The 17,916-nt window shown below is 56.1% G+C and overlaps 1 protein-coding gene across 1 annotated transcript; it reads right to left on the minus strand.

Moving 5' to 3' along the window:
* PPP1R13L (protein phosphatase 1 regulatory subunit 13 like) lies at positions 422–17,110 on the minus strand. Its single transcript, XM_021094555.1, is given in 15 exon segments — positions 422–1,002; positions 1,742–1,941; positions 3,813–3,979; positions 4,085–4,218; positions 4,311–4,442; positions 7,503–7,957; positions 9,895–10,039; positions 10,042–10,374; positions 10,628–10,719; positions 10,795–10,893; positions 10,982–11,143; positions 11,146–11,491; positions 11,833–11,978; positions 12,096–12,172; positions 16,805–17,110. Coding segments are annotated over 14 exon segments (2,505 nt in total). The 5' UTR covers positions 12,151–12,172; positions 16,805–17,110; the 3' UTR covers positions 422–963.

Consider the following 17,916-nt stretch of genomic DNA (forward strand, 5'->3'; position numbering starts at 1 on the left):
GTGGGTTCGATCCCTGGCCCAGGAACTTCTGCATGCCCCAGGCTTGGGAAAAAAAAAAACAAAAAACAAAAAAGAGGTCCTGTTGTGGCTCAGTGGTTAGCGAATCCGACTAGGAACCATGAGGTTGCAGGTTCCATCCCTGGCCTCGCTCAGTTGGTTAAGGATCCAGCGTTGCCATGAGCCGTGGTGTAGGTCGCAGATGCGGCTCGGATCCCGCGTTGCTGTGGCTGTGGTGTAGGCAGTGGCTACAGCTCCAATTCAACCCCTAGCCTGGGAACCTCCATATGCCATGGGAGCGGCCCAAGAAACACCAAAAAGACAAAAAAAAAAAAAAAAAGAAAAGAAAAGAAAAGAAAAAGGTTTACCAAAAATAAGACCAATGATAAGCACTTACTAAGTCAGAACAAAGTTCAAAGAGAAGGAAGTCAATTTCTGTGCAAACTACCTTTATTTATAAAGAAAAACTTCCCTATTTGGTTATAAAACCAGCGATGTGTGAAGTCACCTGACTAGGTGGGGCAAGGAGGCTGGCAGAGGTGGCTATGCCTCACCTGGGCCCTGACCGCTGCTGGTAGAGATGGGGGTGGAGGTGACCCACCCCAGGGTCCCCTGGGATGGGAGGTTGTCTGTTTTGGGGGGCGCAGGATGGGGGTGGGGTAAGTTGGCAGTGAGAGTAGGAGGCACTTTGGACGGGATCTGATTTGGCAGATGGAGGGGGGGGTCTCTCTGGCCCCCAAAGATTCCCCGCCCCACCTCGACCTCCCACAGCTAAGGCAGGTTTCTAAACTTAAGGCTGGGCTTCTCCTTCTCCCCAGGGCTTCCAGGGAAGCAGAGAGCTGTTGGCAAGGACCCCACCCTGCAAGGGCCTGGGGCAGAGCGAGATGCAGCAGTAAGGGAGGAGGAGGAGGTGCAGCGAGAAGGCAGTGCTGCTTCCTCCCCGTCCTTTGGAAATGTCCTCTCCAGCTAGACTTTATTCCTCTGAGGCTTCACCCTGGGAAAGAGCTGAGGGAAGACAGAATCTTCAGATACCAGGAGCCCCACCCCCTCATTCCACCCGCAAATTTAATAGTCACCCGACCCACCCCCAAACACAAGGACTGTCTCCATCCTCCAATCCCTTCCTAGTATACTCTCCCAGCATCTCCCAAACCACAGAGGGCGCCTTCCAATCAGCAGCCGGCTGGATGAAAAGAAATATTCTGAGCCTCCCACTGGGCCATAAAAACCGTGGCTGTCTGGGCGGGACTCTTCTCCATCTAATTCCCACTTACCCAAAACGGGATTCTTCACGGCTCCCCATGGCTAAAATATATCATTCTTCACCTTCCGGTGAATATAACTAGAGATAATAACGAGTATTTCTTGAGCACGAACCAGTCAAATAACCAGTAAGGCAGCACTGGTAAGTATCACCAAGGAGGGGCTCTTAGCGCTTTAGGATCTGGCGTTGTCACTGCAGCGGCTCAGGTCGCTGCTGTGGCGCGGGTTAGATCCCTGGCCTGGGATTTTTCCATATGCCAAGTGACAGCAAAGAAAAAAAAGAAGAAGGGGGGCTCTCCTTTACCTCCCCCGTTATTACAACGGGCTCTTTCCTCACCTCCCCACGACGGAAAATGGACTCTTCTGACCTCCCCTCCATCCCAGTATAATGGGCTGTCCCTCTTGCCCCTATTTTTAATGGGATCACCCCTTTCCTCAAACAGCCCTAAGGAGGCGCGCACTGTATCCCTTCTGGGCTCACCCCAAAGTAGTTACGGGGCACGTAGCCCTCCTGGCCGTGAAGCGAGGCCCACCACCAGTCCGTCTCTTCTGGCCCGTCCCTCCGCAACACGGTGACCGACTCGCCCTCGCGGAAGGACAGCTCGTCCCCGAACTCGGCGCTGTAGTCCCAGAGGGCGCACACCACCCCGTTGTGCAGCAGCCCCATGCTCTGCTCCACGTCTGAAACATGAAACGGCACGGATCGTGAGCGCCCGGTCCTGGGGGGCTGGGAACACACAAGGGTACCAGACACGCTGGGAAAGGGAGAGACCCTGGGACTTGGAGGGCGCCACCTGGGGGGCTAAGCCCCCGGAAAAGTTGTGTACCCCTGTCTGGAGAGGGGCACCGGAACTGGAGTCAGCTGCCAGAACGGGCAATGTCTAAAACACTGGGGCGCCCAAGGCTGGGTCAGTGGGCTCCGTATCACTCCCAGAAGTACCGTCTTCAGCCCCTGCTTAAGCGGTACAGTCTCCATGGTGGACCCAACCTCTCCTTCAGACGGTATGGCGTTACTCCTCCCCACGAAGCTGTCCCAACTCTCCCCATTCAGGGGTGCAGGCACACCATTCCCCCTCCCCAAAAAATAAAGTCTCCAGGAGGATGTAATAATTTTCCAGACAGTAGAGCCTGCAAGAAAGCCCCGCCCGCCAACACCCCCCGCCCCACACAAGGTAAAAGTCCCACCCTTTCCAGATGGTACAGTCCACCATGCTCCCCCTCTTTAGTGGTTCAGCCCACTGTGTTCCAGTTTCTCCCCCGGCCCCACGCGTGCTCCGCCCTCGCGGAACTCCCCAGGTCCACGCAGGTAGGACTGTACAATCCTCTTATCTCACAGGCTCCATCTGCTTGTGATAAACGTGGTCATAATCCTCCTCTGCAAAGGTTCCCGCCCTTCCCTTCTGCAGCGGACGGTCTACTTCTCCCCCCCTCCCAGTGGTCCAATCTCTGCCAGCTGCTTCTCCCCCGCAAGGTAGATGTTACAGCCCCTTGCCTCCCCCCCCCCCCCGCTTTCTGCCAGAGCCCCAGAGGCTGTCGCAGTCCCTCTAGGCTCACCTCTCAATAACACTGTCCTACCCCCAGGTCCTACAGCCTGCCTTCCTCCAACTCTGTAAAGTTCCAAACTCTACCCTACGGTACGGTTGGCCTCCCAGGGTGCAGAACGGAGCCCAGGCACACCCCCAGGGTACAGTCTCCAGAGTTTCTTCCGTCACCTCTTGAGGTGATGTGACCCCTCCCTCCTGGAGATATATGGTACAGCCTCATGACTCCCTACAAGTGGAAGAGTCCCCAAGTCCCTCCCCAGAAGGCATGGCCTGTTCACCTGTCACCTGTGTGGTACTGTATTTCCCACAGGTAGCACAGCCCGGGGCCCAGCCGTAGGCCAGGTAGATGGTGTAGCTGGAACGTCCCACTCCCCACCCCCGCAGATGAGAAGCAGATAAAGCAGTGCAGGGAGTTCCCGTGGTGGCTCAGTGGTTAACAAATCCGACTAGGAACCATGAGGTTGTGGGTTCAATCCTTGGATCCCTGGCCTCGCTCAGTGGGTTCAAGATCTGGCGTTGCTGTGAGCTGTGGTGCAGGTCGCAGCCGCGGCTCGGATCGCACGTTGCTATGGTTGTGGCGTAGGCCCGCGGCTGTAGCTCCCATTTGACCCTTAGCCTGGGCACCTCCATATGCCGCAGGTACAGCCCTAGAAAAGACCAAAACAAAACAAAACAAAAAAAGCGGATAAAGCAGCGCAATCTCCTCCCCACAGGGGTCCAGCTTGCGTGGCCCAGTTCCCCTGACCCCTCTCCCTCGAAGGTGGCACATTCTGCTCCCCCCACAGACCCTTCTTGCACCTGCCAGGTGGGCGGCCCAGTCCCCCTCTCACGCGGAGAGGTGGTCCATCCCGCTGGCCCCTCCTCTCTGATGCTGCCAAACTGTTGATACAGCTACCACGTCTCTCTGCCGCCTTCCCCACCCCACTCTCCGCCCCAACACCTGCCAGCTGGGCGGCCCAACCCTTCACCCCCTCCCCCGAACCTGGCTTGCCCAGCCTGGTCTCGCACCTGCCAGGTAAGTGGCGCAGTCGGTGTAGCCCTCGCGGTAGGGATCGCACTTCTCGATGGCAGTGGCGCCGTCACTGAGCGTGGTGGCAAAGATTGCGGCGCCGTGCTGCACCAGCGCCGTGCAGATGGCCGTGTCGTTGCACGAGGCCGCGCAGTGCAACGGTGTCCTGGGTGTGGGAGGCACGCGTGAGAGGCCACGAGGTGGCCCGCAGCGCGGTCCCCACCTCAAGTCGCCCCCCGGCCCCCGCCGGCCGCACGCGGTCAGGGCTCACCAGCCGTGGCTGTCGGGGGAGTTGACGTTGGCACCCGCCGCGATCAGGAAGTCCACGATAGGGTAGTTGGCGCCACAGATGGCGTTGTGCAGGGCGGTGATGCCCTCCTCGTTGGGCTGGCTCGGGTCGTTCATCTGGACGGGCGGGGGACCGCGAGGCTCAGTCTGCAGCGGCCAGCCGGCGGCCGCCGCCGCCCCGACCCCGCCTGCCCTCGGGCGGCACTCACCTCCTTCACCGCCTGCTGCACCACGTCCAGCTCCCCGGTCAGCGCAGCGTCCAGCAGCAGCACAAGTGGATTGAGGCGCGCGCGGCGGACCTTGCGCGGGGAACCGGCTTTCCGCAGCACGGAGCGCATCTCCTGGGGGACAGGGCGAGGCATTTCAGCGGCTGGCTAAGATACTGATTTCTCCGAAGGGGAAACAGAGGTTCAGGAACCAGGCGGCAGCCGAACCAGGTCATGCAGCTACAACAGGGCTGGGATTAGAATCCAGGAAGGCACAGAGCCCGAGTCCAGAAGGCCATGGGGAGGAGGGCGCCTCAGTTCTACAGCTACTGCTTCCCTACAACAGTCAGGGAGTCGACTTGAGAGGAAGCTGGGAGACCAAGCTGATGATTGTGGAAGCCAGATATTCAGTCCATACAGCTTCATTCATTTTATTAAAAAACAAATGCTATGAAGCACACACGGCAAGGTGTTACCAAGTGTTAATTTTAGATGTTTGGAATTAGGATCTTTATCTATTATAAACATCCTAACTTATATCTTGTGCTTTTTTATTTTTGATTTTCACGTGTCATCCTACAAATTTTTATTTATTTATTTTTTGTCTTTTTAGGGCTGCATTCACAACATATGGAGGTTCCCAGGCTAGGGGTTGAATTGGAGCTGTGGCCACTGGCCTATGCCACAGCCACAGCCCCGTGGGATCTGAGATGCATCTGTGACCTACACCACAGCTCATGGCAACCCGGATCCTTCACCCACTGAGGGAGGCCAGGGATCGAACTTGTGTCCTCATGGATACTAGTCAGATTCGTTCCCACTGAGCCAAGCAGGAACTCCAAATTCATTTATTCTGAGCGTATAGCATTTGTGATTCTGGTCTTTGGTGTCTATGATTTCAAGATTCTGGAATTTGGAGATCCCAAGAGCAGCTGATTTCAAAATCCTCTGATGCTCAGTTTTTTCAAGTTTCCAATGTGTTGTGAGTCCAGAAATATGAGGTTGTACCATTTCAAATTGCTGAGTACCCAGGACACTGCATTCCCAGGATTCTGTGATTGAGAACTTGATATTTTATGGTTAGAATTTCATTCCAAAAGATTGGAAGGAAATACTCAAAATGTTAATAGTGGTTCTCTCTGAATGCTGTGATTTTGGCCTTTTGATTCTCATGGAAAATGTTCACTTAAAATAAAATTTTGTATTATAACATATTTGTGCACTAATCTGTTTTTATGTTTCAAATGATGAGTATTTAGTTTTCAGGTTTGATGGCTTCAATAACAGTAATAACCAGAGTTTGTGTTACTTTTTTTTTTTTTTTCTTTTTTGGGTGCCATGCCCATGGCATGCAGAAGTTCCTAGGCCAGGCATCAAACCCATGTGACAGCAGTGACAATCCCATATCCTTAACCACTAGGCCACCAGGGAACTCCATGTTACTACCTTTTTAATTCTAAGATCTTGTGCAAACCTTCAATGCTCTAAGATTCTGAAATCTCATTGTTCTGATTTTGTCATGCCAGGATTTCATTATTGAATTCTGTGAGTTTTCAAGTTCTTTGGCTGGGACTTGGTGATTCTGCAATAAGGCAACTTGACCATTTCAAAATGTTGTCATTCTTTTTTGTTGTTGTTGTTGTTTTTTGCCTTTTCTTGGACCGCTCCCAAGGCATATGGAGGTTCCCAGGCTAGGGGTCCAATCGGAGCTGTAGACACCAGCCTACGCCAGAGCCACAGCAACGCAGGATCCGAGCCTCATCTGCGACCTATGCCACAGCTCAGGCAACACCGGATCGTTAACCCACTGAGCAAGGGCAGGGATCAAACCCGCAACCTCATGGTTCCTAGTCGGATTCATTAACCACTGCGCCATGACGGGAGCTCCCATTCTTCCATCCTTGATTTCAAGATCCTGAGCCTCTACATTTCTCGGCCCTCCCCTTGGAAGGGCCTGGTAATAAGCATTTGGGGGTCACCTGGTCCCCACTTCTTCTCCGGGAATTGCTCCCCTCCCTCCGCCTACCCACATGGAGCAGTCAGGATTGTTCCGTGTGACTACACCCCAACCTCCAGCCAAGATGCAGAAACTGGAGCTCCCGTCGTGGCGCAGTGGTTAACGAATCCGACTAGGAACCATGAGGTTGTGGGTTCAGTCCCTGCCCTTGCTCAGTGGGTTAACGATCCGGCGTTGCCGTGAGCTGTGGTGTAGGTTGCAGACGTGGCTCAGATCCCGCGTTGCTCTGGCTCTGGCATAGGCTGGTGGCTACAGCTCCGATTGGACCCCTAGCCTGGTAACCTCCATATGCCGCGGGAGCGGCCCAAAGAAATAGCAAAAAAAAAGACAAAAAAAAAAAAGATGCAGAAACTGGACCAAGAACAAATGATAACCACTACAACAATAGTTGAGAGTTAAGTACCAGGCGCTAGTCTATGCGCTCTATTAATGGATTTACTCCTCACAGCAACCCCATGGTTGTTCTCCTCCTCACTTTACAGATGAGGAAACGAGACCCAGAGAGGCTAAGTGTCTGGCTCAAGGATGCACAGCTGATAAGCGCTGTGGAGCTGGGACTGGAACCCAGGCAGCCTAGCACTGCAGTGGGTGCACTTGACCACGACAACAGAGACAACCACAACCTCAGAGACCAGAGACTTGTTCTTAAAAATTTGGAGGAAGTTCTGACTAGAGTCAGAGGACACCACGGACTTGAACTGAGAGATCATTTCGAGCCATGGCACGGGCTTGCAGAGGTGTAAGAGGAGAGATCAGGTCCCCAGAGAAGGTGGACGGCAGAGACCACGTGGCAACCAGGGAGAGAAATGGTGACCGCCCGGATTCGGGCAGGCTTTTCAGATCCCAGAGTAAACCCACTGTCCCGCCAGGACAGTCTTCCAGGTTGTAAGACTCTAAGGTTCCTGAAGGAAAGACCTGGCGCCACAGGTTGCTGAAGAGGAGCAGAGAAAGTCTCCGTGTGGCCAAGACTTCTGCATGCCCCACCATATATGTTCTCCCTTTCTTCTGAATACAGGTACACTTAGATTAAAAACTACATTTCCCAGCCTCCCTTGCAGCTGGGTTCCTGGCCTGTGGGATGCAGAATATGTGAGGTGTGCAATTTCCAGGTATTATCCTAAATGGGAAGGGATGCTTCCATGGGCTAATATACCCCAGTTGCCTCCTACATCACTTACCATGCTCTGTGGCTGCTCTGGTGGGCTGCTCTGGAGCGGAGCTGGGGCTGGTACAGGAGCTGGTGGGGCAGGAGCAGGGGGCCCTGCCCTGGCCTCAGATCCCTCAGTGATGGGGGAGAGCTCAGGCTCAGGCCCCCCAGGTCCCCCATGTCGATGGAAGAGGCGGCTGATGATCTGCTGGTACTGCTTCTTGTGGGTGGGAGGCAGGGCCACAGCGGGGCTCTGCTCCATGGAGCCTCTGCGTTTGAGGGGCCGAGGAATCTCTGCCAGCACCCGCGCCACTTCCTCCAGCTCAGGCACTGACTGTGCCTCGGGTGGCAGTGCTGGCTGCAGCCGCGTGGGACTAAGGGGCCGAGTGACAGCGCCTTCATCTGCATCACTAGCCTCTAGCACTGGTGTCAGCAGCCCCTCCAGCTCTGGCTCAGGCTCTAGCTCAGCGGGAGGTTTGGGGAGGCCTAGAAGGAATGAGAGCCCCATCAGAGGAGGGGTCCCTGGGAGACCCTCAAGACTCCCTCCTCACAACTTCCAAGACCTGCAATCAGTGCCTGATTTGCTGTGTGACCTAAAGCCAGTTCCTTGCTCTCTCTGAGCTGTAATTTCCCTGGGTTGTGGATAATAGACAATTATGACATCCCCCACTTACTAAGCACTTAGCATGTGCCTTGAGCTTTACATGCCTGTCTTACTCAGTCCTTACCACTACCTTATAAGGTAGATGTGGCTAGCATCTTGGGTTGTGGTTGCTCATCTTGGGTTGTGGTTGCTTTTTTTTTTTTTTTGGCCGTGCCCATGGCATGTTCCCAGGCCAGGGATCAAACCCGCGCCACAGCAGCCACCCAAGCTGCTGCAGTGACAGCACGGATCTTCAGCCTGCTGAGCCACATGGGAACTCCCTCATCTCCTTATTATAGAAAGAGAAACTGGGTCTCAGAGAGGGCGAGCCAGTTGCCCAAAGCCACCCAGCTGAGGTTTGAACTCAGTTCTGATTCCAGAATCTCTTCTCTGACCATTATGATAGACGTTCTAAGATTCTAAGAAGTTCCTCTCTGAACATCTCAGCAAAAAACTGCTGGGACTAGAATCCTGGTACCTGATGCTCTCCTTTTGCTCTCACGCCTCTAGCAGGGCTTTTTTTTTTTTTTTTTTTTTTTTTATCTTTTTGCCTTTTCTAGGGCCACTTCCCGCGGCATACGGAGGTTCCCAGGCTAGGGGTCAAATCGGAGCTACAGCCACCGATCTACACCACAGCTCACAGCAACGCCGGATCCTTAACCCACTGAGCAAGGCCAGGGATCGAACCCACAACCTCATGGTTCCTAGTCATATTCAACCACTGCGCCACGATGGGAACTCCTAGCAGGGCTTTTAAAGCAGGTGGAAATAATAGTGGTCATGCTTTATAATAACCTGATTTCACTGAATTCCCATCATAATCTATGAGGTAAATACTATTTTTTAGGGCTATACCCACAGCATGCATAAGTTCCCAGGCCAGGGATCAAGCCTGAACCACAGAAGCAACCCAAGCTGCTGCAATGACAATGCTGGATCCTTAACCCACTGTGCCCCAAGGGAACTCCCTTGTTGAGTAAATATGATTTCTTTTCATGGGTGAGAAAATGGAAGCTCAGATAGGTTAATTTATGTTGAATCACTCAATAGGAGAGAGGGGCTCAAAACCCACTCTGCTTAGGAGTTCCTGCCATGGTGCAGCGGAAATGAATCCAACTAGGAACCATGAGGTTGTGGGTTTGAGCCCTGGCCTCGCTCAGTGGGTTAAGGATTTGGCATTGCCATGAGCTGTGGTGTAGGTTGAAGATGTGGCTCAATCCTGCGTTGCTGTGGTGGTGGTGTAGGGTGGCGTCTGCAGCTCTGATTTGACCCCTAGCCTGGGAACCTCCATGTGCCATGGGTGTGGCCCTAAAAAATGCAAAGAAAAAAAAACCCACTCTGCTTAAATCCATGTCCTGTGCTGGTTTCATACCACAAAATATTAATTATTATAACTCATATGATAGCCATTAAGGGCGTGCTATACCTCAGGCTCTATTTTAAGGACTCATATGGATTAAATAATCTAGTGCCACATCCCAATAAGAAGGGTCTATCCTTATTCACCCTTTACACTCACGGAAATTGAGGGCCAGAGACTTCAACTGTCTTGCCAAAGGTCACACAGCATGGAGCCAGGCCGTGTGACTCCAGAGTCCATGCTTAAGCCCTGTGCTACCCCTAGTTCCTGGGCAAATTCCCAAGCTCATCTGGCCTTGCTCTCTGCAGGGACAGTGTCTGGAAACAAGTGCTTGGCTGCGATGGATCTCCCAGCTGCTCTGGTTCCCAGCCATCTGTCCTCCTTCACCCAGCCCTCCAGGGTCCCCCATTGCTGACTCACCTTCACTCACAGGGGGCCAAGTCTGTTGTGGGGGCTGGGGGGCCGGGGCAGGGGCTTGAGGCTGGGGCTGAGACTGAGGTTGTACTTGTGGCTGGGGCTGGGGAAGCAGCTGGGGCTGTGGTTGTGGTTGGGGCTGGGGCTGGGGGGCACCTGGGGCTGGGGAGGAAGCTTAGGTGGGGGAGCTCTGGAGAAGATGGGGGAGCCGGGGAGTGTGCCCCTACTGGCCCCATGCTCCCAGAAGGCATTCTGCAGCTTGAATATCATGCTGAGGGGGATGGGGCGCTGGCGAGGGGCACTGCGGGGCTGGGGGCTGGAAGGAGGCATGGGGATGCGACTGACAGGCTGCCAGCTTCGGGGCAAAGTGCCTGATGGCCCCACAGAGCCCAGTGATCGGCGATAGCTGCCCACATCCGAGCGCCTGTCGTTGGCCAGAGGGGAGACCTTGTAATTGCGGGGCAGAGTGGCGCTGGTGAGGTTGTCCTGGGGGAGAACGTGGGAAGAGAGGAAGGTCGGAGGAGCTCAGGTGGGAGGAGGATATGCATAAGGGAGCTAAGGATAAGAGAGGGAGGAAAGGGGAGGAGGTCAGGGCCAAAGGTGAGGGACAGGGGACAGATGGAGGGAGATCCAGGGCAGAGGAAGAGCGTGGGGAAGGCTACGCAGTTAAGAGGGGGAGACAAGACCCGACCCCACCCCTGCCTACCTGCCCCCTTCCTGAGCCTCCCCCGCCCCTCACCTTGCCGGCGGCCCCCAGCCCATCCAGGCTGCTCTCTCTCCAGGGTAACAGCTGCAGGCCTGGCGAAGCGGGCCGCCCGAAGACATCCAGGCCTGTGAGGTGGGAATCATCAGGGCCTGTGGGACGCCTCCCTGGCTCTCCCACTCCTCCAGCCTCCCGTCACTCACGCTCATAGCTCGCTGTCTGCGAGGACTTCTTCTCGTACGCCACGTCCAGGTCAGACTCGTTCCAGGCTTTAGGGGGCCGCCGGCGTAGCGTTAGGTCGTCTGGGGGCAGATGGCCAAGACGCTAAGGGGGAGGCAGGTCCGGGGCCCTGCACCCCTCCCACCGGCCAAGGTCGGCCCCCCGGTTCACCTTGAGCGCGCAGAGGCGGGGCGAAGGCGCTGCCGCTCGCGCCCAGCAGGGGGCTCCCAAAGGCCGTCGGCGCGTCGTAGGCTGTGGTCGGGGGGCGCGGCGACGGCCCGCGCTCTGGAAAGAAGGCCTGGGGCCCTTCCGCCAGGGGGCTGCCCCGGGGGAGCCGGCACGGCCCAAGAAGTCAAAGGGCATGGGGGCACCCTGCTGTCGGAGGGGACCCGGGACGGGCCGCGGGGAGGGCGCACGGCCGAGCGGGCTGCCTGCACCATCGAAGGCGCGGGGCCGGGGCGAGGGCGCACGGTCCAGGCTGCCGTAGGCGTCCGGCTGCAGGTAGAGCGGGGTGCGCGGTGACGACGGCCGGCCCTTAGGCGACAGCTGGCTGTAGGGGAGTAGAGTCGGGGCGCTCTCAGAGCGTCCGAACGGAGTGTCTGCGCTGTCAGTAGTCGCCTTCCGGGGGGACCCGCGACTGACCAACGGCTCGGGAACCGGGCTGGAGCTGTACCGGGACAGCTGTGGGGAGATCGGAACATTGAGAGGTCAAAGGAGACATTAGGAGAGGGTTGGTAGGAGGTCAATAGAGGTGATCAAAAATCAACCCTGGAGAGCTGGACGGGGCGAGAGGCTGAGGCACAGCAGTCAGGGCTGGGGCTAACACGCGCAGTGCCTTCGTGCCGCTTAGGAAAAGGCCCCTCTCCTTCCCGGGGGATCGACGCCCACGCCCTTGCACTGGTTCCCCTCTGTCAGGTGCCCTTAAATGTTCCCTGCATAGCCCTGCGGGAGAGGTTTGCCTTAACTCCAGGAGAGAAGCTGCCTCTGGGGGCCAGGGTGGGGACCAGGGCGAGCAGCCTCACCCTAGCCGGCGCTCCCGCCTGCGCACCAGGGGCGGCTGCCGGAGAGTCTGACCACAGCGACTCCAATTGCTTGGTCAGTTCGTCCACCTTGGCCGCCGCCGTGTCCAGCTCCATCTGCTTCAGGTCCATGTGCTTCATGGCCAGAGCTGGACGGGCGGGAGTGGCGGTGAGGACTGGGACCTCTGGGAGGGGCCCAGCCTCTCCCCGCCACGCCCACCCCGAGGGCCCTGCCCCGGCAAGCCCCGCCCCCTACCCCAGCTCACACTGGAAGTTCAGGTCCAGAAGATCCCCCGAGTTCTGAAACGCCTCGCTGTCCATGGTGCCGGCCCGAGCGGGGCGCCTGCGGTTGGGGGAGGGGGCGGTAGGGAAGAGTCTGCCCAGAGCCCGCCCACAGGGCACCTGGGCCCGTGCGGAGCGGGCAAGCGCCTTTGCACTCCCAGTTCTTCCCACTGGAAGCCCTTGCTGGGAAATGCCAACTCCCCTAAAAGCCCTCCGGGAAGACTCAGAACGATGCACTCTCTCTGTGTGGCCCCTTGTCCATCTCTCTATCTCAGGGCTAATAAGATTTGATTATTCCTTCAACAATTATCCACTGGCCACCTACTATGTGCCAGGCCACATAGTGAACAGCAGCTGCAATAATAACCCATCAGTTATTGAACGCCTGCTAGGGACCAGGAGACACTGCCAGATGTCTTTAAAAATAATGACTGCACTTCCTACCGCATGTCAGGGCCTGTGCTAGTTGCTTGAGGGTATAAAACCACCACCATTTGTGGAAGGGACACTACCCTCTAGAATTGCGCCAAGCGCTTTAACCCCATGATTGAAACCTCCATAGTAGGCAAGAAAGTGGGACTCAGAAACATCTGTTCAAGGTCACCCTACGAGAAGCTGGCACACTAGGTTTCATACCTAACTTGTTATTCCGGGTCATCTCCACCTGTCTGGAGGGGCTCCAGAGTCCGGGGACCACTCAGCTTCCCCTTTCCAGAGTGCACACCCAGAGGAGACTTGGTGTGTTCACACGGACCCAGCATTAAACAGGAAGAACAGGGATGTGGCCGGGGCAGCTATGCCAATGTTGTCACCAGCCCAGTGGGAAGGAGCCGGGCCACCAGAAACCAGTCAGGCCAGCACCATCCCCATCTCCATGGTAGCCGCCACTCCTGCCAGTTCTGCCACCTCCCTGCTGTACCAACCAACCACTTAGCTTTGACTTGGGGTGCAGGCGTGGGCAGCAGGGCGGGCCGGGGCATGCTGACTCTGGCCTTTGTCTGGGAAGACTCGGAACAGAACCTGTTGGGGCTGGTGGCTCATCTGGGTGTGTTAGGAGTGTGTGACTTGGGTCTATGAGTCCCCTCCACTCCTTGGGCCTCAGTTTCCCCAGTAGTGAAAGGAAGAGGCAAATCAGCTATTCTGAGAGGCCTCTTCCATCTCTCAGAGGCCTAGACTCTGAAATTATAAGGACCTTGAGCTTGTAGTTAAATTTCTACAAAGCTTAAAACCTTCAGCTCGAGAGTCTATCTTGGGAACATTCTAGAATTTTCCACTTTGGCTAGCCTAGATTTCTCTGTCTTCTTGCACAGAGTTCTGTCTTTCCCAGGATTCCAAACTAAATGTCTAGGGGAAAGTATGGTATAGCAGTGTTGCTAAAAGCACAATTAAGGGGAGTTCCCATTGTGCTCAGTAGTAACAAACCCAATTAGTGTCCCTGAGGATTTGGGTTTGATCCCTGGCCTCGCTCAGTGGGTTAAGGAGCCGGTGTTATTGTGAGCTGTGGTGTAGGTTGCAGACGCGGCTCGGATCCAGTGTTGCTGTAGTGTAGCCAGCAGCCACAGCTCCAATTCGACCCCTAGCCTGGGAACTTCCATATGTAGTAACTGTGGCTCTATTAAAAAAAAAAAGCACAATTAAGGAGGGTTCAAATCTGGTGGCACCACGGTCCTCAGTCCCACATGTCAAGACTACCTCTTTTTCTTCTTCTTCTCTCTCTCTCTCTCTTTTTTTTTTTTTTTTTTTTTTTTTTTTTGGTCTTTTTAGGGCCACACTTGCAGCATATGGTCATTCCCAGGCTAGGGGTTGAATCGGAACGACAGCCGCCGGCCTACACCGCAGCCACAGCAATGCTGGATCTGAGTCACATCTGCGACCCTACACCACAGCTCACGGCAACGCCGGATCCCTGACCCACTGAGTGAAGCCAGGGCCGGAGCCAGGGTCCTCATGGATACCGGTCAGATTCGTTTCTGCTGCACCACAGCAGGAACTCCCGCCTCAGTTTCCTGCTCTATAAAATGAGGAGAGCGACCTACATCAGAGGACTGCTGTGAGGATCCAACTGGGCATAAGGTGCAAGAAGAATTAAGGCTCTGCGAATCGAGGCCTCAAAAAGTAGAGACTCCAGGAATCAAAAACGCGTCTTCCACTCTCTCGAGAGATACACGGGAAAACTCTGTTAAAATATAAAAACGAACAATCTATGCTATCTCCGGTGCCAGAATTCAATGGTTCTTTGGGGGATTTCATGATTCCCAAATTCTGACTCTCACATCCGACGCTGACACCTTCTGGGTGGAAGGAAATGCCAAGGCTGGGCGTGGGGCAGTCCTGGGGCTGATGCCGGTGAAGGGGGCGTCTGGACCACCAGGGGGCGCTCCAGGTCACGGCCCGACTCCCGCCCGGCGGGCAGACCGCGCCTGAGCTCAGACCCCGGGAATGCGCGGCGGGCCCAGGCAGGTGCCGAACCTCCCAAGGCAGGGTAATGGGGGCCGGGCGGGGCGCGAGGGTGGCGCGGGCCGCGCCTCTCCTCCAGACTCCTGCCCTCCACCCCCGGATCCCCTCCGCCCATAGATCTCCTTCCCTGGCATTCTGCACCCAGGCCGGGTTCTTTGGGGTTAAAAATCGGGGTGTGGGCGTGTGTGTGGGGGGTACTTTCTGGAGGAATCAGCCTCAGGAGGAACCGAGTCAGAAGACCAGGCTGGGCTGGGAATACCCAGGTGGGGATCCACCGGCTCTATCCGCACAGACAGCCGCCGGCAGAGGCCCCGCCCTCTCTGGAACGCGGCTTCCCCCTCGGAGACACTCTGTGGAATGGGCTAGGGCCTTCCGCTGCCTTAAATCTTCACCTTGGGCTAGTTATTCAGCTTCTCTGTGCCTCCGTTTCCTTGGATGTATAATGCGGGAATTAATACCTTCACTTCAAAGAAGTGTGAGGTTTGGAGGACATAATTCCGGTGTAGAGTTTAGAAGAGTGCAGGGCACGAAGGAAAGCTCACCTGTGTAAGAGCCCTAATTTCCAGGCCTGGAACAGACGGAGGGCTCAAGACCCAAAGTAATTGTTTTTCCTACAAAAGGGCCCTTTCATATCTTTCTGAAATTCTGAAAGCCCTGAGCTTTGACCTGCGGAGTCTTGACTTCAGTTCTTGGGTCTCAGAGCCCTAAATTTCTCCCTGTGCCTTCCTGAGGTCTGGCCTATTCCAGGGCATAGGAATCCCTGGAGGATGCCAGGCGGAAGGTGGCAAAAGTTCAGGGTGTGGGCTGTGCCCGCATTCTGGCCTCAGCTTCCCCACTGGACAGGGCAGTGGGCTCGGTAGGCTCGGCAAACCCCATTGGAAGCGAGACCAGGGGCAGTTGCCTGAGATGTCTGTAGCCAATGGGAAGGATTCTTCTACCTGCCAGCCCTGAGCCTGGCATGCTGTGAGCTCTGTCTTGGCAGCCACAGTTATTATTTTTAATTTCATCTCAGGGTATCGCCAAATGCCCTTCAAGCCCAGACATTAGGAAGTTCTGCCCTCTCACATCAGAACCCCCTGCCTCCCCCGCCCCCTCATCTAATCCTCTCACATGATGCTTGGGGGTGGAGAGAAGGGGGAGCCCTGGCCTCCCTCAGCTTCAAGGACAGACACACACACCTCCAGAATTAGCCTCTATTCTCCCTTATCTCCCACACTAGCTCAGGTCAGACAGATGGGGGTGGAGGTGACATTTCTCACCTCAGGGTCGCAGCCAGGAGCCCTAGGAGAGACGTTAGTCAGAAAATCCGGTGGGAGTGGATGGAATCCAGGGGCCCAAAGAGCAGCTGAGGGAGGGGGAGGGAAAATCCTGATCCATGACTCTGCTGCCAGTGTGACCTCTAAGCCTCAGTTTACCCCCGTCCTTCCTGTATAATGGCTATATTGTACCCAGCCACGCAAGCCTCTCAGAATCCAACCCCACCTTCTGGAATTCCGCCCTGGGTTCCAGAATGCCCTTTACAAACCCCAGATATGTCCCACCTTCGTGGGGCAATGGGGGGGCTCCGCTCCCGCCAGGGGGCGCCCTGGGGCGGAGCTCCCTCCTCTGGTTAGGCAGGTTTGACGCCCCGGTTAATGACATGTTGGGGATCACGCAGGGGCACAGAGGAGATTGGAGACCTGCCCTGTTCCCTACCACCCCCCCAGTCCCCACCCCCTCGGCTCCCACCCCAGAGCCAGAAAGTGGGGGGAACACCAGGAACACAGCCTCCAGAATGTGTTTGCTCTGCTTCATTTCAGGAACCAGGGTTCCACCCTTCCCACCCCATCCCTAATTCTGCTCGGGGACCTTGAAGACTGGGTAGAGACGGCAACTGACAGGTGGCAGGGATGGCCGCCCATTCCAGAGCTCCAGCAGTCTGAACCTCCCATTTCTGCCCAAGAGCTCCGATACCCCACTTCTACTTAAGGACTCAGGCTTCTGAGAGCCCTCAGTTGGAACGTCTCCCCTGGAATAAGGCGTCCAAACCCTCCATTCTAAGAACTCAGGCATCCAAGCCCCTTTGCCTTCTGCCCAGTAAATCAGGCATTTGAGTTCTATCCTTCTAAAGTCCCTGGTATCTGCGCACCCCTAATTCCGCCCTGGGACCCGGGGTCCGAGTTTCCTCCCAATCCTCCCAGGGACGCGAGTGTCGGGCTCCTCCAGAGCTGCTGAAGCCCAATGGGGTGTAACTCACGGATCCGGGGCAGATCTTGGCACTGGGGGGCTTCCTCCGGCTCCGGCTCCGGCTGTGGGGAGCGGAGGACGGGGCGGGGCAGGCGCCGGGAACAGGTTAGACGACGTGACTCCGACGGGAGGGAGGCGGGTCCCGGAGGGGATGGGGAGAGGGAGTCGCCTTGAGCACCTTGGGACTTGTAGTCCCAGAGGGGGAGGACGTAGACGGGGACGTTCCTTTTTGGATTCACCCAAAGTCCATTTCACAGGCGGGAAGGGGGAGGTCCAAAGGCCGAGGGCCACCAGGTTATGTAGATAGAGTCCAGACTCCTACCTCGCTGTGGCTGCAGGAGATGGACACTTGAGTTTCTGCCTCACTCCTCCAGGCTGTTTCCTGCTTGAATGAAGTTTCGGATGCCACCAAGGAGGCAGAAGGCTATAGAGGCTGGTGGAGACTCACATACCACACCCCAAGGCGAGAATAGGGCCTCGTTAAAATCCCTATCCCCTCGGGTCCTGAGCGTCAATCTCCCCGTCGGTAAAAAGAGTGGTTTGGATCTTTACTGAATTTCCTAGCAACAGAGCCCAAAGTCGGAGGCTGGGACTACAATTCCCAGCAGCTTCCGCGACCAACACCGGGCGCCTACAGCCTCGCGTCCTCTGGGAACTGTAGTTCAGGAGCCCACTGGGGCGGCGTCCCGGTGTCTCGCCCACGCGAGAGAACTGTCTGGCAATCCCCCGAGAAGGCAGCGCGGCTTCTTCTTTCCCCTACTCTCCTTTCGCTCTGGGAAGCCGCTGGCACCCTAACAAGGTGGGCGCCCCAATTCTAAACAGGATCCGAAATCTCGGCAGAGGGGGTGGGAATCAGCTCTGACACACCGGTCAGGAATGCTGTCGGGTCACCGTATCTAGCCATGGTCCCACGGCTCCGCCCATCGTCCCAGGCGCTGCGGTTCCTGTGATAAGGAGTGTGGACGCGTCCCCCAAATCTGAGTCCACGTGCCGCTGTTTACACGCGCCCCGGGGCCAGGAAGGGGCGCTGGTCAGGACACGTACTCCCTCTCCCTTCCTCAAAGCCTTTGGGAATGTCTCTCACACACGAGACTAAACCCTCGAGGGCATCTGCCTGTCTCT

This window comes from Sus scrofa, chromosome 6, assembly GCF_000003025.6.
Source record: "Sus scrofa isolate TJ Tabasco breed Duroc chromosome 6, Sscrofa11.1, whole genome shotgun sequence".
Classification (NCBI taxonomy): domain Eukaryota; kingdom Metazoa; phylum Chordata; class Mammalia; order Artiodactyla; family Suidae; genus Sus; species Sus scrofa.